At 32.0% G+C, this 27983-nt stretch overlaps 4 protein-coding genes across 10 annotated transcripts; 1 reads left to right on the forward strand and 3 right to left on the reverse strand.

Annotated features, from left to right (window-relative positions):
• Window positions 1-4257: 4257 nt before the first annotated feature.
• LOC123885741 (pentatricopeptide repeat-containing protein At4g28010-like) lies at window positions 4258-7289 on the reverse strand. The gene has a single exon (XM_045935053.1). The coding sequence runs from the start codon at window positions 6660-6662 to the stop codon at window positions 4539-4541; it is 2124 nt and encodes a 707-aa protein (XP_045791009.1). The 5' UTR covers window positions 6663-7289; the 3' UTR covers window positions 4258-4538.
• Window positions 7290-8192: 903 nt separating this feature from the next.
• LOC123885742 (uncharacterized protein At4g19900-like) lies at window positions 8193-9474 on the reverse strand. The gene has a single exon (XM_045935055.1). The coding sequence runs from the start codon at window positions 9472-9474 to the stop codon at window positions 8230-8232; it is 1245 nt and encodes a 414-aa protein (XP_045791011.1). The 3' UTR covers window positions 8193-8229.
• Window positions 9475-13831: 4357 nt separating this feature from the next.
• Window positions 13832-21120, reverse strand: LOC123884763. Of its 6 annotated transcripts, XM_045933962.1 has the most exons (9): window positions 20823-21120; window positions 18803-18909; window positions 18496-18609; window positions 17774-17808; window positions 15628-16903; window positions 15423-15549; window positions 15049-15330; window positions 14864-14965; window positions 13832-14437 (listed from the first exon to the last, which is right to left on the reverse strand). In XM_045933962.1, coding segments are annotated over exons 3-9 (2244 nt in total). In that variant the 5' UTR covers window positions 18498-18609; window positions 18803-18909; window positions 20823-21120; the 3' UTR covers window positions 13832-14017. The 6 variants fall into 6 exon arrangements, with proteins under 6 accessions (XP_045789918.1, XP_045789921.1, XP_045789917.1 ...); XM_045933965.1 differs by lacking the exon at window positions 18496-18609; XM_045933961.1 differs by having other exon boundaries at window positions 18496-18909.
• Window positions 21121-21988: 868 nt separating this feature from the next.
• LOC123884764 (uncharacterized protein C630.12-like) lies at window positions 21989-27963 on the forward strand. Of its 2 annotated transcripts, none has more exons than XM_045933967.1 (13): window positions 21989-22243; window positions 23340-23408; window positions 24023-24201; window positions 24332-24467; window positions 25172-25268; window positions 25478-25537; window positions 25623-25723; window positions 25874-25914; window positions 26012-26069; window positions 26232-26306; window positions 26379-26536; window positions 26778-27044; window positions 27485-27963. In XM_045933967.1, the coding sequence occupies exons 1-13, from the start codon at window positions 22124-22126 to the stop codon at window positions 27729-27731; spliced, it is 1608 nt and encodes a 535-aa protein (XP_045789923.1). In that variant the 5' UTR covers window positions 21989-22123; the 3' UTR covers window positions 27732-27963. The 2 variants fall into 2 exon arrangements, with proteins under 2 accessions (XP_045789923.1, XP_045789924.1); XM_045933968.1 differs by having other exon boundaries at window positions 23343-23408.
• The last annotated feature ends 20 nt before the right edge of the window (window positions 27964-27983 follow it).

Here is a 27983-nt window from a genome sequence, read left to right on the forward strand (position 1 = left end):
CTTAGAGATATGTTGGAAGCTTATTGGAGATGTGACATAGCATAAATGTAACCTGCTAATGATTACTTATTGACTCTCTCTCTATATCAATCTTCAATCTTTTTGGTTGCAAGAAAGTCATTCCTGACCATTTAAATGTGAGGCTCAATTTTGAGTGGTGGGGTAGCAAAAACATAATGGCTATGCATGATTAACCATTTTTTCACCAGACATAGAATCAAATGGAAAAATATACTACAGTATGTCCCTCAAAGTGCATGAAATCATTTCATGTTAGAATTTTCTGTTTTCAAATTTCAATAGAAATTGCTAGTAAGCTTCCCCAGATAAGTACGGATAGCTGACATTCAGATTTGGTATCATGTCATGCTATAACTTCAGTATAACGCTATGATTTCTAACACAAATAGTCCGTTAGCACTATGAAGTATCAAACACAGACATGTCGACATTGATAATAGTTTGAAAAATTAAATCAATTGAATGTATTCATATTGATCAGTGTCGGACACTAAATAGTGGACATGTCTTAGATCAGAAGTGTCAGTGCTATATACAGAAGATTAGGAAGTATTTTGAATTTACAAGTAGAGTCTGAAAATTGCATAAACATATCACAATATTTTCAACTTATTTTGTACAAAGTACAAACCATATATACTACTACCTCAAGTCCTATAAATCAGATACAGTCCTACTCCATATGATCACCATTACCAATTTCATTGCTGTGTTGAGGTGATGAATGTGGATGAGAAGAAGCACCAGCAAATCCTAAGTGTTGCATTAAAGCCACCACTTGTTTTCTAGTCTCACTCAACTCTTGTTTCATTTCTAATTTCTCTTGTTCCTGGTTTTGCAGCGACTCATTAAGTGCATGAATCCGACTTCTTAAAGAACAAGTAGCAGCTTTAATGCAATACTTGGGATTTGCCGCCTCTTCTTCTCGTCCGCATTCATCACCTCAAGACAGCAATGAAATTGAAAATGGCAATGATGATGATAGTGATGGTGATCATATGGAATTTATATCTTTTCATCTTACTCAAACAAATTCAGGTCATTTCAATTATAATCACTAATATACAATCACGAATGTGATTAAAAGTATTGTGAGAAGCATAAAAGATGTGCAAAAGTATTGCAAGACGCGTAAAATATGTTCGATCGTTAACTGAGGTTGCTCGACTAAGTTAGTTATGTGTGCAGAATTCTTTTTTGAGTCTCCGATGGTTTTCAAATCTGCTGAGATTTGCAGGTTTCTTTGTATCTGGTTGGACCTCTTTCGCGTTGGAGTTGACATCTTGGAGGCGGACTGCGAGCTGGGACTTATCTGCCTAGGCTTTCTTTCTACCGCTGTCCCATCATGATTAAAAGTATTGTGAGAAGCATAAAAGATGTGCAAAAGACAAAAGTATTGCAAGACACGGAAAATATGTTCGATCGATAACTGAGGTTGCTCGACTAAGTTAGTTATGTTGTCTATTAGCAACACTTCTATATGTGAAGCTTAGCTCTCACATGAAACATGTTATCATTGTTTCTTCTGTTGATGTTCTCATGAAACATGTTCCATAAAATTTTAAACAAAGAAAACTTAAAAGTTTGTAGAACACCATTATTTTTTTTTATTATATCAGACATTTGATTATTTTGTTTATTTATTTATTATATTAAAGGGAAAAATAGGCACATATACAAATGAATGGTGTTAGGCACATTCGCAACAAGTAAAAAAAAAAAAATCAAAAAGAAAATGTCAAAATTGTTAGTGTCGGATGTTAGGACCGGGGTTCGAATCCCGGTCACTCCACTTTGTATGTATGAATTTTCAATGATTTTGTCATTTCATCTCTCAACCAAAAAAATTATATCAGTGACAAATTTTTTGATTTTTTAAATTTGTTGATATAAAAACAAAAACTCAAAGTAATATACAAAAAACTAACTAGATTTATAGCTAGCAAGTATATTATTGAAAGTGTTGAAATTTGAACTTCAAAATTTTCATTTCTTTACACTTAATGTGTGAGCATCGACCGAATTGATACAAGTGATAATGGTCTTGATCTCCTAAACATATAGTCGGAGATACGTTTCCTGACTATATGTATGGAGAAAATTCGGCTGGGATGAAATAATTCATCTTATTCATCCTATCATAGGATTCCTATGTGCCACATAAGTTCCCGACGGAGATTAGTCAACGCTTAGTGAAGTTTTCTACAATTTTTGCTATAAATTTAGGGAAATATGTGATTAGTAAACTTTTTATTTGCAATATTGCAAATTTTAACTACAATCTTTGTTTTTGAATTTCTGATCTTCTACAGAAATAATTGAGATATAATTTGGATTTTGTCTTTGCATTTCTGATCAATATCTTCGATTCTTGGCTGTGTTTCTGATCTTCTATAAGAGTGTGTTTTGATTCTAGGTTTCAGTTTGTAGGTTGCTATAGTGTGAACTGAGGTTTTAAGCAGTTATGATAATTTTCCTGTAATTAAGTGCTTATGTATAAGCTATTTCTATAAAAATGAAGATAAAATTAAGTCAAATTGTTTTCTTATAAGCTATAATCTGTTTTTATAAGTTATCTTGGAGTGCTTGTAGAAGTAAGCTGTAAATAGCTTCTTGACATGTCATAAGTTGTTTCATTAGCTCTTCCATCAGTCTCGCAAGTGCTTATGCTAGTAGGGGACCATTTGGATTGACTAATTTTTGAGTTTGTGCAAAACAATTTATGCAAATAAATAAGTTTTTCAAGGTAGTTTATGAAAAAACAGTTTATAAAGATACAATTTTTGTTAGTGAAAACTTATAAATTAACATAAAAGTTTATTTATTTGAATAAGCTAAAAAATAAGTCAATTCAAATGGTCCCCTAGTGATCAGGAGTTCGACTAGGAGGGTAGTAAAGCATGACAAAAAATTATTCATTCTAGGACTTGAGGTAGTAGTATATTTGGTTTGTACTAAATATTGTGATATGTGTATGCTTTTCTGACTCTACTGTGTAATTTCAAAATACTTCCTAATTTACTTGTGAAAATTTCTTATGAATTCTTTTGCAAAATTATTTGTTGTGAATTTAAATGTTTGTTTTTACAAATTTATTTGTTGTGAATTTAAATGTTTCTTTCAATTCAAAGAGTTTTATTTATTTATTTATCTATTATTCTCATTGTTTAGTAAAAAATAGGATGTCTAATCAGTGATCGTTTGTAGCGCCGACACTTCTGATCATAGGTGTATTCCGTGTCCGACACCGACACAATACCAATATTACATTTAATTAAATAATTATGTTAGAAATCATAGCATGACATGATACCAAATCTGAATGTCTGCTATCTGGACTTATCTGGGGAAGCTTACTAGCAATTTCTGTTGAAATTCGAAAACAGAAAATTCTAACATGAAATGATTTCATGCACTTTGAGGGACATACTGTAGTATATTTTTCCATTTGATTCTATGTCTGGTGAAAAAATGGTTAATCATGCATAGCCATTATGTTCTTGCTACCCCACCACTCAAAATTGAGCCTCACATTTAAATGGTCAGGAATGATTTTCTTGCAACCAAAAAGATTGATATAGAGAGTCAATAAGTAATCATTAGCAAGTTACATTTGTGCTATGTCATATCTCCAATAAGCTTCCAACATATCTCTAACCTGTTTTATACTACTGACACTTATGAGTAAGTTAGGTCATAATTTGAAGGAAAAAATAAATAAATAAAGTGATTCAATATAATCGCGTAAATCGGCATCACACACGAGACATATTTTCAATTTGAAGTGCTAGTGATACATAGTTTCTATATGCTATAATTAGAAGAAAAAAGTTGAATTTGTTTGAAAGAGTTAATTTAGCTTATTTGAACTTAATAGTATAAACACATAAGTTTTTAGAAGAGTTTATGAAAATAACTTACTATATATCTCAATATTTGTCTCTCAATAAATGTGTTTATCCAAACACACCCTTCTCATTCAACATGCTGAAATAAATAGATAAGTTTTTTAAGAAGTCTTCTTAAAAAAATAAATACATTTTCTGTAAGTTTGAGAAGTAAAACAAGAACTGATCTAACAAAGAATCGCATTGCCTACACAGTTGTATTCTTAATCAGATATATAGTTATCATAATCTGTTCAATTTTAAGGGAAGTTTTCTGCACAAGCAATGACACTATATCCTATAACAGAAAGTTCTGCAATTGAAAATGGATGATATTGATCACATAATATAATTCACAAAATCTTTATGGCAATAATATTCTCACAGGTTGAGTCAACATACATAATTTGTAAAAAAAATGACAATCTGTATTTATAGAAAAGCAAAAAAAAAGTGTCCTAGCATTAGACATAAGGCAATCAGGAATGAAACCAAACCATCTTGACAATTTTGGCTATTTAACCTAGCAATATAAATAGATAAAACATGGAACACGACTAATTTAATGAAAAGACAAAACAAAACTTACATAATAACGCCAAGGCATCACATTCATGTAAACAAAAACCATCACGCAATAAATAATTGAAGCTCTGGATGAACCTTATTCAGTTTCATCAAAAGTTCATTACATTTAATGTTTTCTGCTACAGATGTATGTTGTGAAAATTTTGGAAGTATCTTCTTTATATCAAGATCTTTTGACATGTTACATAGGCAAGCTAAGATTGTTGAAGTTAATTTTGAGTCCAGAACAACGTTCTTATCAGCCATTTGTTGAAGCATGGAAACAACTTTTTCTGTCTTTCCCTTTGAACTATATCCCTTTAGCAAAGAATCAAATAGCACAGCATCTGGTATGTGACCACAAGAGACCATTCTCTCATAATGCGTCGTGGCCTCATCCAACTGCCCAAGTTTTAAGAGCCTGTTTATTAATATAGAAAATGTAATATTGTCGAGGACCAAATTCATGTTAACCATCTCCAATAACAATTCGTTGGCTGATTTAATATCTCTAGCTTTGAGGGTTCCGTCGATGATTATATTAAACGAGACAACATCAGGATTGTGATTCGCGTTTCTCATTTCTTGAAATAAACTCCTAGCCTGCTCCAAACTATCTTCTTTGCACAAGGATAACATTAGTGTATTGTATTCACTTACTGTCGGTCTAGTTCCAGAAGCTCTTTTTTTATTGAAAAGTCCTTTTGCAATACTTAGCATTTGCATTTTGCAAAAACCATTAATCAAGACAGTATAGGTCATTGAATTTGGGGAAAATCCCGAGTCTAATGCATCCTTCCATAATTCCAATGCCTTGGTAAGCTTTCCAGCGCTTAGATAACCGTCAATCAAAATATTATAAGTTACTATGTTACGCGAGAACCCCCTTTCAACCATTGTATGGTAGACCCTTTTGGCACAACGAAGACGCCGTTCTTTGCAAAGTCCTTGAATTACCAAATTAAACGCAAAGACATCGGGTTTCATATGGAACTCATTGCTCATCAACAGATTCAAAAGGTCCATTGCCTCATCAATTTTTCCAACTCCACATAGTCCTTTCACTAATGTATTGTAGGTAACCACATCAGGTTTCTTCCCCTTCTTCGCCATAGTTTCAAGAATCCTAAGTGCATCATCTACCCGACCTTCCTTACAAAGTCCATTTACGATAGCATTATATGTTACATTATTCGGCTCTTCCCCTTCTTGAACCATCAAATCCAATACTTTAATCGCATCCGACGCACGCCCATTTTTGCAAAGCCCATCAACTAAAACCGTATACACAACAACATCAGGACGAACCTTACAAGCCGTCATATCATCCAACATTTTCGAGGCTTCTTGCCACTTTTGTTTCTTACAAAGAGCATTCATCAAACAACTATAAGTAACAACATTAGGAGTAACATTCTTCCTCAACATCTCACTAAAAAGTTCCTTCCCCCTCTCAATATCACCTTTATTACAAAATCCACTAATCAAAGAACTATACACAAACACATCAGCCTCCAAACCCATCTTCTCCATATCCTCCAACAAACCAAAACCCTCCTCAACCATCCCATCCTTACAAAAACCATCAATCAAAGCACTAAACGTAACCGAATTCGGCTTGCAATCTCCAACCTTCATCTCCTCAAACAAATCCTTAGCTTCAACAAATCTCTTACCTTTACAAAGTCCATTAATAACCGTATTATAACTAACCCTATCAAGAACCACATAATTCCTCTTCATCATATAAAACAAATCCATAGCTTTGTCACAATAACTACTTTGACAAAAACCCTTTAACAAAAGGTTAAAATTATACACATTTATATGAAAACCACGCTTTATAATCAACCCCAGAACGCCAAAAGCAAAACTTGGGTTCTGGGTATTGACAAAACTTTCAATCAAAGTAGATAAAGAAGTAAAACAGGGGAAAACAGAGACACTGACCATTTTTGAATGAACAGAGATTACATGGTCGTAGTGTTTTGCTTTTCGTAGGTTGTCTATGAGAGTGTTGCAAGATGAATAAGAGGGTACTGAATTGGGGTAGTTTTCGAGGGAACGATGGAACTGAGAAAGGGATTCGAGAAGGGGAGTTGAAGAAGAAGAAGCAGATGAAGAAAGATGAAAGGAGTGAATAGAAAAGGTGGGATGAGAAGAGTGAAGGAGGCGTTTTGATATCATTGTTAGAAGGTGGTGGCGAGGTTTTGGGTGTAGGGTGGTTCTCACGGCGGAAGGGCTTAACGAAGTTCAGCCGGTGGCGGGCTAGGACCCTGCATTACAGGTGCAAACTAAGAGACTGAAGTACTGAACATGAACAAATCATTTTTTTGGTTATGGACTTATGGTATGAAATTTTTACTGTCGTTAACAATACTAGTCTCTGTCGAGAAATTTATGGAGCACATAAGGTGAATTCTCTTCGACCACATACTTAAGGGTAAGAGATCAGACACAAACTAAAATATTTATCCTCTTAACCAAGAAATCTATGGAGCATATAAGGTGAATTCTCCTCGAAATCGCATCAGGGAGTTATGCATCAATAAGGGAATGTGTTTGTTTTTTGTGTTGTTTTTCCTTATGACAAGAGAATGTTTGAGAATTTAATCACTTAAATTATAGAATCAAATTCTTGTCTTATTGTATTTCAATATCAATATGTACAACAAATCTCAAATGTAGCCGGCTTCATAGAATTCTTTACAATGCAATGCCATTTGTAGTTTTGTCCATTGTGTTATTTCTTCTCCATAAAATTAAAAGATGTGCATAACATAAATTCATTTACATGATACAAATTATTAGAATTCTTAGACACAAACATGTCACATGAAATTATTGAGGAGACAAAGGAAGTGTCTCATTGGTTTATCAACACAAAAGATCAAAAGGAAAAGATTATGAAGATTATTCAATTCCAAAAATCTCAATATTTGTCTACAACATCATCATCACCATCTTTGTTATCTTCAGCTGCATCTTCTTCATCTTACTCTAAATCTAGAAGTTTGTTGGAATTGATGAAAGGTGGAAGCACTTCTCTGAGGAGATTATTTGACATGGAGCTTACAAGTTTATCAAATCATTTTGATTATTATAGTGGTTCACCTATTATTAAGCCTATTTCTTTGTGGGATAGTGATTCAGAAAGAGAATTTCAAGACCCTTGGGCCTTGATCAAGAAGATTGGATCCACAAGTTCTTATGGTATTGATAGAGAAAGTGAGTTAGCTTCAAAGGGTAGTCACATGGATGGAGATTTTGGTTGTCAAAATATAAATGACAAAAAGGGTAAGCACAAATTGACTAGGAAGAAAAAATTTAGGAGATTGCCTGGATTAGGATTTTGGATATGCGGAAGATTCGTATTCACTTTGAGATTAAGACGAATTAAATTTCGAATTTGGAGTAAAAAATTCAGCTAGAGACTTCCGATTTACATTGGATTTTGATTTCAAACATGATTGAAATCAAGGTTTAACGAAAAGGTCATCGACGACAACCTGAATTACAACATCAAAGTTTTGTATGTCTCTGCAACAAAAACACGGCTGCAAGACTGCAATATCAAGGATCGTGATGCAACCTTGATGATTAAGGCTACATACATTATTATCCACAATATCAAAGATTGTGATGCGACCTAGATTTAAAACCTTAATTGAAATCATCAAGTGGAGAGTCTATGAGTTAAAAGAGAATTCCTTCACAAGTTACAAAGTGTTCCTATACATTAGAGAAAAAACTATTACACCTTACAAGTGACACAATGATTTGATACAAGTTTTGCTAAGACACTTCCTTCTTCAATAACCAATCCACTACTTTGTTTATTCCAAAGATGAATCCCATAAGTCTCACCACTAAGTTGTCTCAATTTGGCTTCAACCCATTTTGCTTCACTTCTATCTTTAGGCTTCTTAAAAAATCCACTTATCTTATTCCAATCAGCTGGATAAAAAGCAAAAGGTGGCAAAATTGAAAATTTCAAACCATGTTTTTCCCCAAGTCTTTCAACAACTCTAGAAACAAGGTAAGGACCATTATGCCCCCATTTATTTCCATCAAAAGTCAAAGCAAATTCATTAATGAACTTTAGAAGAAGTGGATGATTCTTATCAAAAATAAGAACAGCATTGTTTAATCTAGTCCAATGTTTAGTACCATAATCCATGCTTTGTGATCCAATACAATTCCTTAAACCAATCAAAGGTTTCAATAGTATAAAATCAATGTCTAAATACACACCACCATATTTATACAAAACAACTAGTCTTATCAAATTTGATAGATTTTGAAACAAAGGAATCTCACCAGGATCTTGTTTTCCTTTCCTTAACTCATGAAACCAAGATTCAGCTAGAGTGTCTTTGAACAAAAATGGCAAGTTTGGTGCTATAGCTTGAACTTTGAACCCTTTATCAATGAATGGTTTGAGAATTTTGTAGCCATGAATTGAGTCCAAACTTCTTGATAGAATTGTCAAACATGCTTTAGGTTGAACTTTGAAAACACTTTCTATAGACAAAAACTCTCTTTCTCCAAATGAACTTGATGGTGAAATCCATGTCATGAAGAATTGTGACTCACATGAGTCATTTTTGAGAAACTTATGGATTCTAGTATGGAATTGTTTTGCCAATTTATTTGGCTTTAGAATCTTGAACTCTTGTAGATTCTCTTTAAACCATGTAATTCTTTGTTCTTTGTTGAGATTGAATGGAGCAACTAGTACTTTTGGATTTGCATAATCAACCTCATCTAATTTCTCCTCTTGCATGGAAATTAAAGGTTTGACATTGTGATCAATTCTACTAAGAGTTGACCTTTGAGCTTGTAACATAACAAGACCTTCTTTTTTTGTAGCATGGAGTATAAGAGAATCATGGTGGATAACATGATCACCTTGTATGATAAAGAATATGGTAGATAATGTGATTAGAGAAAAGATAGAAAAAATCTTGGTATGTTGTTTAATCTTGGGATTAAACATTCTATTAGAGTTAGAAGATGTTCTATTAGTTTTTATGAGAGTTTTATTGGGAAAAGGACTTTTAGGATAGATATAACTTTAGGTTTGACTTTGATGTTATGATGAACATATTTTAATTTTGGCGATTTTTGAAGAAATTGATGTATGTTGTCTTTGTTTGAAGTATTCGAAGTTAAGTGAAGATTGGCTGAATTTCAACCATAAGGATAGCCGCCAAAGTCATAAACACACACGTCTTAGTAATACACATTATTAATCATTTAATTTTTGGTTTCCCTATTATAACGATGACTAATCTCCGTCGGAGAACTTGTTGGGCACATAAGGTGTGTGTTATATGCTTTCAACCGAATTTTCTTTATACGCATGAGTCAGGAATTGAACTTCTGACTACATATTTAAAGGGATCAAGACCATTATCACTTGGACTAATTCATCGTTGGTATAAACATTATTAATTTAATGGTGGAATATAGGAGTAAGTCCCCATGAATTCCAAGAAATGTTAAATTACATACATATCCTTCACTAAATTTAGATAATCTATTAATATATCTATTTGAGAGCCGGTTTTCAAAGACTTTTTGTACACGTGATAGCCTCTAAGTCATTCTTCTTCCATATTATTTTGGCCATAAATGAATTAAATACTTTATATGATTTTTCGTTTTCTTTTTCATTATTCCTCAGTGGTTTTTCAACTTTTACCCATGTCATAATAATAATAATAATAATAATAATAATATTTGAGTGGGCTAATTTAGCTTCTTCAAAAAAAAAAGTAATAATAATAATAATAATAATTGCCATTAAATCTTACAAAAGGAATTGTTTCTGAAGTTTTGTATATAGTTACAATTATATAGTCATTATTTTTATTGAAAGGAAGATTGTCAGCTGCCTGGATTAATTAGGAATAATAAGCAATAAGTTACAAATTAGTGTACCAAAAAAAAAGCTACAAATTTTTGTTTTTTTTTTTACTCAAGCTACAAATTTTTTTGAATTCCCACAATCTTCTCTCACACGTATTGTTTTAGCATTTAATGTGACGCGTAGACATTAAAGAAATTAAAGGAATGGTCAAAATATGATTCTCCTATCACTGTAAAAAGAAACAAATTAAAAACATTAAAGGAATTGACGCCAACTTTTTTTTTTTTTTTGAACCAAATTGACGCCAACTATTTGTATACAATTCAAAACAGGCAATAAAAAGTTGACATTCAAAACACTGTTAATGTACAAAAAAAATAATAGTAATCAATTCATCCTTCCCATACTTTTTTTAAAAAATAATTTATTAAAAACCTTTTCTTTACAATATAAAAATTTAAAACATTTTCCTTACAATATAAAAAAAAAAAATCATTGACAAAAATACATATTTTAATTCGTTTTTTTTATTTTATGCCAAAATTAATAACAAAATTATTTACTATATAATATATACAGCCAAATTCAAAGGCTTCCTCATGCATCCCATCTCTGGATCTTTTACCGATCAAGTTCAAAACAAATTATCAAGTGACTGTGCGCCATAGGATATAGAACAAATAGTATAATATTGAGATTGTTCTTTAATTCAAAAATACTGCAAATAGTTTGTGAATTTTGAATGTGATTGTGAATAATAAATAATACTGGATCCATTTTATTTTTGTAAATTATACCGGAGTTTATATGGGGTTCGAAGTTCGAACCCCGGTCCTTTGCATATATAATGCAATATCCAACCAATTGAGTTAAGCTTACGGGACACTGTAGTTTATATTCTACTCTATATTAAGGCGGAAGCCTATTTTTTATTATAATTTCGGCGTACCTATATTTCAACTCAATCATCAATGCAACAACCTATTTTTATATTTCTACTTATGCATTAATAATACAGATGTTTTTTTGTTTTTTATAATTTCTACTTCTTTTTTTTTTGACGCATTTATAATTTCTACTTAAATCTATATTTTTACTCATATATTAATATGAAAACCTATTTATTTTATAATTTTTACGGAATCAATATTTTTAGTCATATATATTAACAGCGAGACTCTTTTTTTTTATTTTTTAATTTCAACTGGAACCTATATTTATGCTTATACATATTAGTACGGGAATCGATTTGTTTTATTTATATTGTAGGCTATATTTCTACTCATATATTGGATACACATACTTTTTATTTTGTAATTCATATCCACCTAAAAGCGTTTTTAGGAAACCTCAAAGTCTCTTCCATATATCCCATAAAGAAATTATTTTTCATCAACTTTATAATTCTTTTAGCGGAGAATAATATAAACAACAACTATGATATATTTTCAATTGGATAAAAAAAAAACGAACTATAGGAATTTTCCCTAAAAAATATATGACACTATACATAAATTTTACGATTAGTTTTTTTATCACAAAGTGTTATTTTAATTATGAAATTATATAAGATTTTAAATGGTAATGTAGTTGTCATTATCTTCCATTAGCATTAAATTTTTAATTTTTCAGTTTAAAGTAGAATATATTAAAATATATTTTTCACAAGTCAATAAATCTAAACACATTTTTACCCGTGCTTGGTACGGATCTGGATACTAGTTATACTAGTTACAATAATGCCATGCCCTATTGAAACAAATTCCATGTATACGTTTTTCTTTTGTTGAATTGTCGCATCATATACTAATGAAACTAATTCCACATGTACATAGTTTAATACATAATGGTATGTAAGTGATTATACTTGGGCAGATTTTGTTATTAAAAAACATCTTAAAAGCCTATTAGGCAGATCATTAGGAAGCATAGTATCATGACAGGTATCCATGTTTCTTTTTCCTCTTAAATTTTACTTTTTTGCCCTTCAATAAAAACTTCGGTTTCTATGAATCAGATTTTTTTTGCCTTTAAGAAAAAATTTGATTTCTATTAACTGAATTTGAACTAGAAAAAACTTTGGTTTCTGCAAACCGAAATTTTTATCAAGGGTAAAATTGAATTTTTTTGGAATATAAAAGAAATATGGAGGGAATATAGAGAAGCCATCTCATATCATACTATATATTTGGGGTTTGTGCCTTATTTCAATCATGTGAATAAGTCAAACTGTATTCGAAAAAGCATATTCAAAGCATGTGGCATTACCCTAAGAGATCTAATTACGATTTAAGTATAATAAAAAAAAGAGTCAGGATCCGTTGACACCAACTAGTTTGACACCAAATGTTACACCTCTCAATAACGTTTTAACCGATATAAATTTTATAAAATCCACCGTTGGATTGAAAGTTTACATCATATAGATCATTTGTGTAAAATTTCAAATAAATCCAAAGTCATTTGATATGTTATTGAGATACATCAAAATTAACGGTTTTTGTATTTTTTTTAAATGCCGTTAATCTTTATGTGTCTCAATAGCATATCAAATGATTTTGGATTTGTCTGAAATTTTACACAAATGATCTATATGATGTAAACTTTCAATCCAACGGTGGATTTTATAAAATTTATATCGGTTAAAACGTTATTGAGAGGTGTAACATTTGGTGTCAAACTAGTTGGTGTCAACGGATCCTGACTCTAAAAAAAATATTCTTTATAAGCTATTAACAAGATGGTTAAGTAACAATCATAGAATCATACTAATTAAAGCTTTAACAAATGATCCAAACAAAACCAACCTTAGAGTATGTAGAGTCTCACATGAAATAAAAAAAACCTATAAAATTATAACTAACCTAACATCACTCATCTAATTGAGCATATGAAACAACATAATAGAACATTAAATACTTGTTCAAAGATTGAAGTGCAGAGACCTCATAATAAAAATGAGTAATGCGTAGAATCTCATTTTATTCATCTAAACGGGAGAGAATTTATACGAACATCTGAGAATACATGGTGAGAGCAAAGCTTGACGTATAGAAGTGTTGCTAATAGACAACATAACTAACTTAGTCGAGCAACCTCAGTTAACGATCGAACATATTACACGCATCTTGCAATACTTTTGCACATGCTTCTCACAATACTTTTAATCACATTCATGATTATAATTGATGAAATGACCTAAATTTGTCTGAGCAAGATGAAAAGATATAAATTACAGTCATAAGACAACAAAGAACACATAACATTTTTTCTCATATAAAAAGCTTATTCATATATCCATAAAAATATGTAACTAGTTTTACTTAAATTATACCAGAAATGTTTTAAGCATTATCGAACACTAAATGTGAACAAATCTTCCAAGCTCAAATCAAGAAACGAACCTTTGTTCCTCGCATAGGTGATGAGAATATAATGACATAAATAGAATTTTACATCGTAATCTAAATCGATCGTTAGGTTTTGAAAGTGAAACCAACACATGCTTAGCCTGGGTTAAACTATATTTAGGATATTTTCAGAATTTTCTTTGATAGTTTCCACAGTAAAGCATCCAACAAATGCAAAAAACATCATAACATGTTCAACTTTTTTTGTAGGAAACAAATATACCAACTGAAGTTCTATAAGTCAGATGCAATCAATCCTACTCCAAATGATCACCATCACTATCATCAGCATCGCCATTATCAATTTCATTGCTGTCTTGAGGTGATGAATGCGGACGAGAAGAAGAGGCGGCAAACCCCAAGTGTTGCATTAAAGCTGCTACTTGTTGTTTAGTTTCGGTCAACTCATGTTTCATTTCTAATTTCTCTTGTTCCTGTTTTTGCAGTGACTCGTTAAGTGCATGAATCTGACTTCTTAAAGCATTGACATCTTCTGAATTAGCAGAAAGTTTAACAGATGTAACCAATTTTTTGTTTACAGATCCGAGACCAAAAACCCTTCCTTTTTTCGTTCCAACTGAATCTACCCATATATCCAATTCAGACGGCATATCACCTCCATTCTCACTCGAAACAATCTTGGAAGATAATTCCAATTTTCTTCGTTCAAATTTATCCTGCATCACGTTTGAATACATCAGAAAAATATAAATAACTATTACAAAAGATAAAGATAGGACCAATTAATTCAATATGCAAAGAAAGGCAGACAGTGAGACCTGTAAACTGAAACAAAAATTCTGATAGGAGAATGACTAAAAAAAACAAGAATGGAGTGCTAAAATCACAACACTATCCACTACTAACCATCCGTAATCGAATATAAATCAAATATTTATCTCGTATAATATAAGATCATTTATGTGATGAAGATGGTAAACTGCAGTAGTATAATTAAAAGGAAGGATATTATATGAACTAATATTACAGATCATGTAAGAACCAAAATATGAATTCAAAAAAAAGAACCAAAAAAATATTACAGATCATGTCATTGAGAAACAAATTAATGATGCAGTTGTGAAAAGGATAAGGGGACTTACATAAGCAGACTCGGCACAAGGACCCACCCAACTTTGGTCCTTTTTTCGATGTGTACGAAAATAAAACTCAGCCATGGATGGATCTGTTCCATTTGCCTCCTTCTGTAATTGATAAAAGTACTTTTTAATGTTATTATTAAAGTTACTAATTTTGAAAACTAAATACAATAGTAAATTAAAGATACCATTCGCTTCCAATGCAAATGATGAGGAATTGATCCACCAGTGTGAAGAGAAGCACCAGCCATAGACTCGCCATTTCTTTTGTTTATTTCAGACTTTCTTTTGTATTCTAAGGACTCCCAATGTGCTTTCAATTGTGTCCACACCCGCTCTTCCATCCAAATTGGTTTTTGATCTAAATCTTTTCGAGCTTCTTGCATTAATTGAATCATTTTTGCTGAACCCCTTTTCTCAAAGTTACGTCGCACCAAGTCTTTATGTTGAGGTGGCCACGTAAACTTTGACTGCATTGATTTTGACATATAAAATTTGTTACATCAGACACAATTTTAAAACAATACCAAAACAATTTAATCAAAGCTGAAAATTTTATTACTTTAAATATATCAAACCACGAATCTCGTTGTTTTTTAGATAACTGCTTCCATGATGGTTTTCCCTCCTCCAAGTTAATTCGTATAATTAAAGCAATTGCCTTCACTACCAACCTGTGTTGATCAAACCTGTGTATAAAAATAAAAATTAATTACAAAAACATAACAATAACAACTCATATATGTTAAGTCGTTAAAAGTACTCACCCATCCCCTTCTGGAAGTATGGGGATTTTGTTCCCATTACTTTCTTTACTGACATGGTTAGATGAAGAAGATGGAGTTTCGTTGACCATTGGAAATTCTCGACATTGAAGGACTTGGGTAGGAATGGTTTGAGATATGATGGGTTGAGCTTGAGGCTGAGGTTGAGGTTGAGAGCGAGGTGGAGTAGGTTGAGGTTGAGTGGGTTGGGGTTGCAGGCGGAGTTGAGGTTGGGGTCGAGGTTGAGTGGGTTGCGGCTGTAGGCGGAGTTGAGGTTGTGGTCGAGGTGGAGTGGGTTGGGGTTGCAGGCGAAGTTGAGGTTCAGTAGGTCGAGGTACAGTTGGTTGGGGTCGCAGGCGATGTCGGGATTCAGTGGGTTGAGGTTGCACACGAAGTTGAGGTTGTGGTTGAAGTTCAGTGGGCTGAGGTTGCAGGGGGAGTTGAGAGTGAGAGAATTGAGATTGAGTTCGGAGTTGAAGTCGAGTTAGAGGCTTAGTGGGTCGAGATTGACTAAGCTTAGTTCGAGGTTTAGTTCGAGATGGAGGTTGAGTGGCTTGGTTAGAATAAGTTGGAAGGGTATCAGATGGAATTATCAATGGTGCATTGGTTTGAGCACGTTTCTTTTTACTAGACATCTTAGTTGGCTGCACAGTTCTCTTTGTTTTCCTAGAATATGAAGGAATTTCATTCTCAATGTGGCTTGACTCCCTCATAAACTTTATCACATCATTGAAACAATCTTGTGACATGTTGTGTTTAGATTGTAAACTCAACATTGCAATAGCAGCAGACATATTTGGTGTGTTTTGGTACCCTGACCGCGCAGGTTGTTGAGTTGAATCCGGCATATCATAAAATTCAGTTGATTCCATATTTGTCGGCACCTCTTCATTTTGTACAAAATTTTGGTCATTAAGATCAGCATCATCAAACCCCGTGTCTTGTTGACTGCTAAAAGGCATTTCATCTGAATGCATATCAACATCGAGATTAGTTTGAGGGACTTCCTCTCCATGAGATGTCCAATACCAATATCCAGGTGTAAACCCTTTTTGACGAATATGAATATTTACTTCCTTCAGAGTTAGGTGCCTCTCATTTTTACATTGCTTACATGGACAGCTTATTACACCTTCATTCAAATACTGTGGTTGTTGACAAGCAAAATCAAGAAACTCTTCGAGGCCTTGCAAAAATTCAGCTGTATATCCCTTTCGGCCAACAATACGCCTATTATACATCCATGTCCGATGCGCCGGCATTTCCATTTTCAGCTCAGCTGCAAAAATACTATATGATCACCAGTTTTTCTTGCATACAAATGTATAGGCAGTATAGAAATATCATCATATTAATAATTTTCAACAGTAAAACACAATTCATACAATACAAATCTGACTTAATTATACATGGTATGAAGTATGAACCATCCCATTCAAAAGGACACTTTGTAACTTTGGCTAATTTAATCATCAAATCTCAAGTGTTTAACTCGGCAAAATTTCAGAAGCATTTCACATTAGTCGGCAAAGTACACAACATGAACATTTGTCGGCAACATTTCAGCTGCATTTCACATTAGTCTTTAATTCAGCAAAGTGCACGACATGAACATGGTAACATCACATCTAACACAATCACGTATGCACCCTCACAACAACAAAAAATTTAGTAAACCGAATTGATTAATAGGTATATCTAGAAAGTAAAAAATATCAAACACAAATTGTATAATAAAAGCATGTTAATTATCGAAATGCCCATTCTCATGCAATTTTTTTGATCTCCTATACTATGAATTTGTGATAGTTTTGCATTATTAGTCGAAGATATTAAATCAACACTAGTAATAGACCCGTGCATTCGCACGGGTCGTAATGTTACGACGTTAATTTGTTAAGTCACACTTTGCGATAGCAGATTAAGAAGGCAAATTTATATTTTACATACTAATTATAAATTAAGCATATTTTATTCAAATATGCATTCAGTATAAAAAAAAATTATCGACAACTTATTTTTAATTGCAGAAGTATGCTTAGTATGCTCAGTATAAAAAAATGTTATATTCTAACACACCATGTGATAAGTATGCTTATATAGTAGCATAACAGATTCATACCAAACATGATTTACATAATTGACATACCAAGGAATTTTTTTGATGCATGGAAGTATGAGCTCCTGAAAAAACAAGATGCAAAGATAAGAACAACTGATAAAACCTCAACGGTACGTTTATGTTTGACCGATGATGAATGTTTCATGTATTATGCGCATTATGTAGCTGAAAACTTTGGCTTTCAAAAACCAACCAAAGTAAGTTTGGATTATCAAATTGTGAACAATGTGTTTGAAATGACAATAATTGGAACTGTTGAGCATCATAATAGGCCAACATCATTCGTGACGATAATCAATCCTTTTGAGGTATATGAAAATTTAATATAATCTGTATTTTTATTTATTTATATAATGCAAATAATTAATTTGATAACTAAAATTTCTGTCCAATTTAGCGAAACATTCAAATCCCAATTGAATTTTATGATCAATGGGAAAGAGAATTGCATCGCCTTGATTATGGAAGGATCGTATGGAACGAACGATCAGTACGTGTGTATTTTGAATTCAGTGATACTGAAAAGGTTATGTATGGAAATGAGGTTTCATACATATTTGGATTTGAAAGACCAACAAAAGTGTGTCTGGAATATCAAATTAAGAATAATAAATTTTCATTGAGTTTGATTGAATCGTCTGATGATCAGGATCATGCATCAACCGTACTATTGGTAAAGTACACTGTCTTTATTTCATTTAATTAGGTAACAAATTTGATTAGATTTTCCAAATTTAATGTTCTCTTACATATACTTATTTTTGCAGGATGGAATTCAAGAACATGAACCTGCTCAAGAGCTTGAATATGTTGGTGATGATGAAAATGCTGAAAACCCTCAACAAGTTGATCAACAACCAATCCTGTGAGTTACAATGCCATTATCCAGTACTTTCATTACAACTAAAGCTCCCTAAAGCATCCAATACTTATTTTAGGTTTTTCACATGTTTTCCTTATATGCTACCTTGGTTTTGAAATTTATAACAACATAACCATATCAATGTCTTTATTATCTTTGATAAAGTTATGAAACATAATTTTTTATAAATTTACCTATTACCAACTATGTCGTTTACATGAGAATGACTCAGATTACTTTATTGTTTCAAGTCCTGAGGTTGCTGCACATTCTTATGAAAATATCATTGAACCTGCAATTCCTGTGAATGAAGAAATCAATGATGAAAGTTTGTATAAATGGGAACTGATTGTCAGCAAGGCATACGCAAGCAGGACTAAATCTCAAGTTCTGGTAAGCAAAATACAAAACTATTATTTTTTACATGAATGCAGTAAGTTATTTAATTTTATATCATACATTTTGATTTAATATGATTATGATTAGTAATTGTTTCAATGTTATAGCATTTTCCACCTAAAACTGCTGAGTTTGTATTGATGGACAAGGAATATCTATTCATAGATACTCCACATAAATTGAGTGGCATTAGGTGCACCATTAAGACATATGAAAGAAAGAATAAGGACAAGAGAAAGAAAAATATTGTTGAGAAATATTTGACTAAAGGATGGTATAACTGGGTTTTGGCTAATAAGCTAAATGAAGGCGACAAGTTGATTTTCGAACTTGAGAGGGGATCGAATATTCTGCACGTTGACATTGTTCGTTTCAACAATTACAAGGAATTTATGACATGCTTTCTGTAATTTGAAGATGTTTTTTAAGTGCTATGTATTTTATTTCATGTTCTATGTAATTTGAAGTTGTATGTGTGAACATTAACAATTAATTTTAGTAAGTTGTATGAGCTCTCTTTGGTAATTTGTATTATAGAGCAGATTAACAAATTCAAGATTCATTGGTGTTGAAGTTTTGTGTGCTATCTTGATCTGTGACTTTTATGATGTATTAAGATTGTAATCTAACATTAACTATCATGGTTTATACTTATATAAGTCATGCTTGGTATGAGATTAACTATCATGCCTTATTCTTATATGCAGATGAATATTAAGGTCATTGTACTAATCTCTGGATGTAAATCATGTTTGGTATGAATCTGTTATGCTACTATATAAGCATACTTATCACATGGTGTGTTAGAATATAACATTAGTAATACATGGTTTAATCAATAAAATGATACTCAAATGGCATTGATACCTTACATCATCAATTGCTTTATTTATAAAATATTATTGACATGCTATTTACAAATTACTTATGTATTATCTATTTATGTCTTTCTGCAATTAAAAATAAGTTGTCGATAAATTTTTTTATACTGAATGCATATTTGAATAAAATATGCTTAATTTATAATTAGTATGTAAAATATAAATTTGTCTTCTTAATCTGCTATCGCAAAGTGTGACTTAACAAATTAACGTCGTAACATTACGACCCGTGCGAATGCACGGGTCTATTACTAGTGTTGATTTAATATCTTCGACTAATAATGCAAAACTATCACAAATGCATAGTATAGGAGATCAAAAAAATTGCACGAGAATGTGCATTTCGATAATTAACATGCTTTTATTATACAATTTGTGTTTGATATTTTTTACTTTCTAGATATACCTATTAATCTAAGATATACCTATTAATCAAGTTATGAAAAAGATTCTTCTCAGCCTATCCAACAAGAATAACTCGAGTTTCAATATAATGATTAGCATTTTAATCAACTATACTTAATTAATCATCATATTGAATTTCAAATAGGAAACTAGTGTTCACTAATTCAACTTTTTTTATTGCAAGGCTCACTAATCTATAACATAACATAAATGAAAAATCCAAATAATTGACACACAACCTATAGACAATCAAGCACGAACCCTCCTCGCCCGATGTCGGACATGCCCGACACGGCACATATGATTACATTGAATTATATCATTTTCTAAAATTATTATCGGTATCGACGTGTCCGTGTCCATGCTTCATAGCCTATGGATCATACATTTTATCACTCTAACAGTATAATTGACACATACAATCTATAGAACATACATTTAAACATAAACATTAAAAATAATTAAACAACATATAAATTATAATTGTACTGAATACTGATTAATAAGAAATTAAGCAATAAGTGTATACCTCGTGAGAGTAACACCAAAAGAGCAATGAATGCTGAAAATGGAAGATCTCGAGTAGAAATTCTAAGAGCGGGATCGAAATCAAAATTTGAATATTTTTGTAACAGATCAGAAATTGAAATAGGAAGTGAAAGATAAGAGCTGGAATCGATCGCTGAGAGAAGAGAACTGTGGTAAGAAGGACTAGCGAAAATGTGAAAGAGAGAAAGGGAATTAGGGTTTTGTTTTGCTTTTGGGAAATGAAATTAGGGTTTCATTATTTTCTGCAGGAAAAGTTGCGGTGTTAGTAATATATTTACGATTTTTGTTGGGAAATATAAATCTACAGGAAATACATATATTTTGGATTATTTAAAGCAAAAATTGTACAAAATTCCATTCAAAACATTTTGCTTAAATTTGTGCATACTCATAGCTTATACTAGCTAATAGTAATTTTATTGTAAAACAAAGTAACAGTAATTTAAATATGTTTTTATTTCTATAATTTTTCAGAATTTTCATTTTAATTTTGAAGTTTTTTTCGTTAATGTTTTTAGTCCTTACTTTTTATTCAATTTTTACATACCATTTTAAATTTTAAAATTTTTTTATGCGATCATGTTTAGTATATTATATGAATCTCTGTTACAAAAGTTTAAAATTTTTTAACAAAAAAATGAATTAAATATGAATTTTTTCGTTTTTTGCACATAAAAATTCATAAATAATATTATGTTAAAAAATTTCTAAATTTTTATCATCTTATAATATTATAAACATAATTACAAAAAATCATTAAAAAAATATGAAAGTATATCTGGGTTGAATGAAAAGTAAGGACTAAAAACATTGATGAAAAAAACTTCAAGGACTAAAAATTGTGAAGAAAAAAAAAAACTTCAAGAATTAAAATGAAAATTCTGTAAAACTATAGGGACGAAAAACATATTTAACCTTCGATAAAATATTTGTTTCTATTCACTTTCCACACAAACAAACATCATTGGAACCAATCGTTAGTTGGTTCAGTGGTGATTGGCGCTAAACTTTGTAGGAAGGACTACGGTTTGATCCCTGCAACTGCGATCGGTAGGGGCTGGAACCACATGATATCAGAACTGACCCCGAACCAGATTAAACCGGTGATGAAAAAATAATAAAAAAAAAAAAATATATCATTGGAGAAAAAACAGAAAGAACTAATCTGGAAACAAGTCAAAAGAAAAAGAAAAGACCAAGATCCGAGGTTTCTCAATTTGGTCGACTGTAAGTCTGTAATGTTTGAAACATTGATTTGATTTCATCAGTAAAAGATCAGTGATGAAGCAGAAAGAGTTGACTTTATTGTTATGCCTCATATGGGCACTAACCATTCTCTATGGTGAAATGTTCTCTTACTGGCTTCCACCTCTCTTCACTTGTTCATGGCCCCATTTGAAGGTATAATCTTAAAGTCTTCATTTTTTCACTTTTTCCATTTCTGGGTCACTCTCAATTTTAGAGATTGTTGTAGCTGCCAATGAGATATTCAAAATTGAGTTTTTAGTTGTGGGGAGATATGTGCTGGATTGGATCTATAATTTGTTGATTTTGTTGGAAATTAATTTATGGAGTTTTGTAGAATATTGAAGAATTTGATGTTTATAATTGTTTTTCTTGTTCAGTAGCCTAGTGGCTAGACTCACACGCTATAAATGCGGAGAAGTGGGGGATCCGGGGTTCCAACCCCAGCCCCTCCAATTAGGGGTGCTCGCGGTTCGGTTTGGATCGGTTTTGAGGCAAAAACTCATCCGATCCAAAAATAAATTCATTTGCGGTTTGGTTCGGTTTTGGATGACAAATAAAAAAAATCCGATCCAATCCGATCCAATATTATGCGGTTTAATTTGGATCGGTTTTTGGATATCCAAATTATAAATTGTAATTTTTTTTAATAAATATAAATATTATAAAAAACGCTACAAAATAATAGTTTGACATTTTTGACAAAATAAATATTAAGTTTGATGTAAAATATAACATATAATATATTGAAAATTAATATTTTGGAATGACAATTACCAATTATATTCGAAACATATAAAAAGTAAAAAAAAAAGATTAAATTTAACTAACATATAGTATTAACAAAATTTAAAATAGATTAAATTAATTAACAAAATTTAAAATGAAAAAAAAGGTTAATGCAATATATATATTTATACTAATAAAAAGATAAATAAATATTAAAATATATGTATGCGGTTTGGTTTGGTTTGGATCGGTTTTAAGAAATCAATCCGAAATCCGATCCGATCCAGCGGTTTTCACAAAAGAACATCCAAACACATCCAAAAAACTTCGGTTTTTTGCGGTTTTCGGTTTTTTTGGATCGGTTTTCGGTTTTTATTTGGATTGGTTTGGATTTGAGCACCCCTACCTCCAATAACGTCCTTAGAAGCTACCAACTGAGCTACCCTTACGAGACTATATATTACAATTTTATATTATCATGAATTTAGTAAAATGCTAGCTGACTAACCTGATTTTTTGCTAGCAGGTTCAAACAAAGAGTGAGAGTTACCAAACTGATTATGTAAAAGTTGCTGTTATTGCAGATCCACAGGTCAACTTTCTACTTTTGTGATTGTGTCATATACATATTATATTACCATATATATGTTTAGTTCTGCGGTGAGAAAAAATGATTTTGAGTGAATTGATTCTGACTAAAATTGAGTTGAAGGTAAAGTGATTTATGTTTGTATACATTCATGTAAAAGTGAGTTGAACATAAATTTGGGTGTAAAAATCAATTCTAGAATCAGAAGCTACAATTTCTTGCTTCAAGTAGAATCAATTCTTGAGCCAAAATCAATTCTCCTCAAGAGCAACCAAACATGTCAAAATCAATTATACCCTTTTAGAATCAATTTTAGCTCATACAAAAGGTAAACCAAACATAGACTAAGGATTTAATAGATATGCACTGGTATTCTGTCAATCAATCATAATTGTTACATTAAAAATATTTGACTTCAATCATATATATGTACCTTAAAAGTCATACAAATGATGGTTTGTGATTGGTTGACAATGGAAATTTTTTACACTGACGGTGTATCAAAATTAATCTCATATATTAGTGCAAAATTTACCTGCATTGCATGCATATGTCTGCTTAAGAAAATCTATTAATGTATGTTTCTGTTAATATGATGTGTTTTTTTAACATAACAGCTCATGGACAAAACTTCTCTCCCTCTTCCTGACAAATCTCTTGCGCTGGAGCTTGTGAAATTCTACACTGATTTAAACATGCGTAGATCATTCTTTTCATCGATCCTGCCTTTCAAACCTGATGTCATATTGTTTTTAGGCGATTACTTCGATGGAGGTCCTTATTTATTAGATGAAGAGTAAGTCACAAAAACAGATATCTATTTGTGATTTGGCTTTCTACAAGTTTTAAAGTTTTGCTGTGTCATCTAAAGCATGTTCACCGAATTTCCTAATATGAAATTCTTTTATAATTTTTTGAATGGACAGATGGCAGGAGTCTTTGAACCGCTTTAAACATATCTTTGGTTTGAACGCACAGGGAAAATACACGGACAAGGAAGTTTATTACATTCCTGGAAACCATGATATTGGTTATGAAACTCTTCATTATGCAAAGCCAGAGGTATTTTCAATATGTTATTACTCTACTTTTATTCTCCAAGTTGCAAAAGGATAGCTTACGGTGGGATGTAAAATAGGTAGCTATGAAAGAGTCAAATACTAAATGCATGACTGAGAATGTAGTCACAGTTATATTAGAAGCATAACTATATTTAAAACCTTAGGGATGAGAAATTACATATATAGCGCCTAAGTCTTGTTGATTTTAAAATCTGGACTCTTTATCGGTATCCACAGATTGCTGATGTATGGAATTTTGTATAGACTATACATTAATCTCCTTGATTTTTATGTACTATTGATATTCTCAAATGATGAATGTGAATGAAACATGGTAGATTTTGATAGGAGCTATGAAATGTCTTCATCTTATGTTGGTTATGGATGTCATGGAGAAATCCTGAAATTTTCCTGATGATTGATTCTGAGCACTCCTGTAAAATAACATTTGGCATCGCAGTATTTCAAACACCTGTATTGTTAATTTGTATCCGCATAAAGCAAGCCTTAAATCACATACGAAGTTTATCAAATGTTTTGTCAAGTGGTTATACACTCATGTTTTTTCAGTTCCGTTTTGCATAATTTACAATCTGTAATGTACGGAATGCGATGGACATGTTTATTGTTTGCACATTCTTTTAACTGTGTACTTCCTCTGGTGTCTTCTTTGCCCATAACATTTTTATCATTGTGTCCATATAGGTTATCAGACGCTACGAGGAAACATTTGGGATTAGAAACTACAGATTTGCAGTTGGAAAAGTGGATTTTATTGCTGTCGACGCACAAACTCTTGATGGTAAACTGGGTTTTGCCTTGTAGATTTGAACTACCACATTTCTTAAGTAGCAATACTTCAATTGCTTTACTCTTATATTGTGGTATCAAAATAATTTATACGTCTGAAATATTATAAATTTCAATCATATGCTATTTAGGTATTTGTACAAGTCATTGCATTAGGATTTTTGAAAGTTGAAATTACTGAACTCATTATGCTTTCTACAGGACACCGGCAAAAGAATCTGACGTCTCAAACTTGGGAGTTTGTAAAGAATATCTCTGTAGGTATAAACTGGCCTATACATCTGATTCGTTGTTTGGTTAGATCATGTTTCCTGTAATAATCCACAAGTCTTTTGTATTTTACTAGATAATGTAGTTCGTCCAAGAGTCTTATTAACACACATTCCTCTATACCGACCGGATGGTACTTATTGTGGCCCTGATCGTAGTTCTCCAATTATTAATCAGGTAAAGTTTATTTCAGTTTCTTGAAGTGAATCTACAGTAATCATGTATTTCGTGGAGCATTGGCCCTCAGAATAATGTTGTACCGTATTTTTTTCTCACCTGCCAGTTGTTGTTCTTGAAACGACTAATTAGTCTCTCTTTAATTTTTAGAGGATACAACGCGCTGCGTATGATAAAACTAATGATATTACGTAAGTTACTCACTCATCATATGGCATGGAATTTGCATGAACTTTTTATAAGTGGCTCATATATACTGAGATTTGGTTTGACTTTTGGTCCATTCAGGTATCAGAATTACGTTTTTGAGAAGACATCGAAGTATTTACTAGATACTATCAAACCTGTGAGTCTCCTAACTTCCTTTTGGATTTTTGTGCATGGTTGTTCCACCCTTGTATGAACTCGAGGAAAAAAAAATCCATGATTAATTCGAAAATAATTTATTTTTCATGTGTATATGCTATTTAGTTTATGTTTTCATTTTTAGAACTTTTGACTTTGGCAGAAGCTTATTTTATCTGGCCATGATCATGATCAATGCACCGTCACTCATCAATCTAAATCCGGGCCTGTAAAAGAGGTAAGAACCTGATCTTTTCATCTCGACAGTCTCGTTCAGTGGTTGAACACTTTAACTGACAGTAGCATGCAGCACACTCTAGGTACCATAAGTTGGCAACAAGGAAATTTGTATCCTTCTTTCATGCTGTTATCTGTTGATAACTCGACTCTTCCAAATGCTTCCATTCCAGAAGAGCATGTGTTGAGTCATCTATGTTATCTTCCAAAGCAATTACACATTTATATGTGGTAGGTAGTTCTAAATGTTCATAATGATTTTTTAATATAATTTTCCTCTAAGCTAGTTTTACACCGACATTCAATGATACTCCAGCATTTTGCAATTATTTTTGAGTTGCGGTTACAAAGTGGACCTATGTGACAGTATCATGAGTTCTCATTGGATGTCGGTGTAAAACTATTTTACATCAACAAAGCATTTTGATTGAACTCTTTCTATTTAGCTCTTATGTTTTGCTGTAATTTCCAGGTATATTGTTCTATTTGTTCTTACCCTCCTTGCCCTCCTACTTTGGCCAACAAGCAGCACAAGTTTCTGGCACCAGTGTTGGAACTTGGCGGGTCATTTTAAACAACTAATAGCTTCCATGGTATCTAGAAGCAAAACAAAAGAGAAGGACGAGGATGCCAACTATGAATACGAGATGATGTGGGATGCAGAAGGCTCAATGCATCTTATAAAGAAACCCTTGAAGACATCCACTGTAAATTCAAATGAACGAAGCTTAGGAGAAAGGTAAAGTTTGGTTTTAAATGTCGTACTACTACGCAATACATGGAAAGTATATTTGGAAGTTCAACCCTGGACAAATGTGATTTCTTAGTTTGTCATGAAACTAAAATTAAGTAACACCATGAGCCTATTCGGATTGACTTATTTGAGTTCATCTACCGATATAAATACTTGTGAAACTGTTTGGGAGTACTTATGGAAATAACTTATGACATGTACATAAGCTCTCTGATAGCTTATGAGAACAACTTATAGCTTATAAGAAAACATTTTGACTTTATTTTATCTTTTGTTATGGAAATAGCTTATACATAAACACTTATATGATAAGCGGTTATACTATAAGCACTTAACTAAGTTGTTTATCCAAAAAGGCCAAACTCTGTTGCATATTGGAGACATTAAACTTAAGCATCTTCATTTGTGTTTTTTTATCCTGCCAGGGGTAATGTTGTAATGCGGCCAACTGCTAGAAAAAATACTGGTCAAGAAGCTGATTTCTCTGTGAATATGGACATGGCTTCAAGCACCGGACTTGATCCTCTAGTAAAAATACCTCCCAGAACAGGAAAATCAAAGACTATTATAATCCAAAGATTACTACGCACACTACGAATGCTGACCGTTATTGCAGCAGTCAATGTTCCTCTTTACATGATGTTGCTATTCAAGGATTGGATTGACAAATAAGGACGAGATTCATATGCGAGTTATTATATTATTCAGGTTTTAAATTAAGGTTTTGTTGTAATGAAGAGTTATAGTAGATCCAATTACATAGTTCAAGTAGTTAAGTTCTATCAGCATGATCTAATCAACCATGTACTGATGCTTCTGTATAATCTGTAGCTTGAAACATATACTTAAATTATTCATGATAGTGCCATGATCATATGGAGCTGAATTATTGTTTCTTGTGTCAGTTTCAATTTTTTTAACACT

Source organism: Trifolium pratense, linkage group LG5 (genome assembly GCF_020283565.1).
Source record: "Trifolium pratense cultivar HEN17-A07 linkage group LG5, ARS_RC_1.1, whole genome shotgun sequence".
NCBI classification, from domain to species: Eukaryota; Viridiplantae; Streptophyta; class Magnoliopsida; order Fabales; family Fabaceae; genus Trifolium; species Trifolium pratense.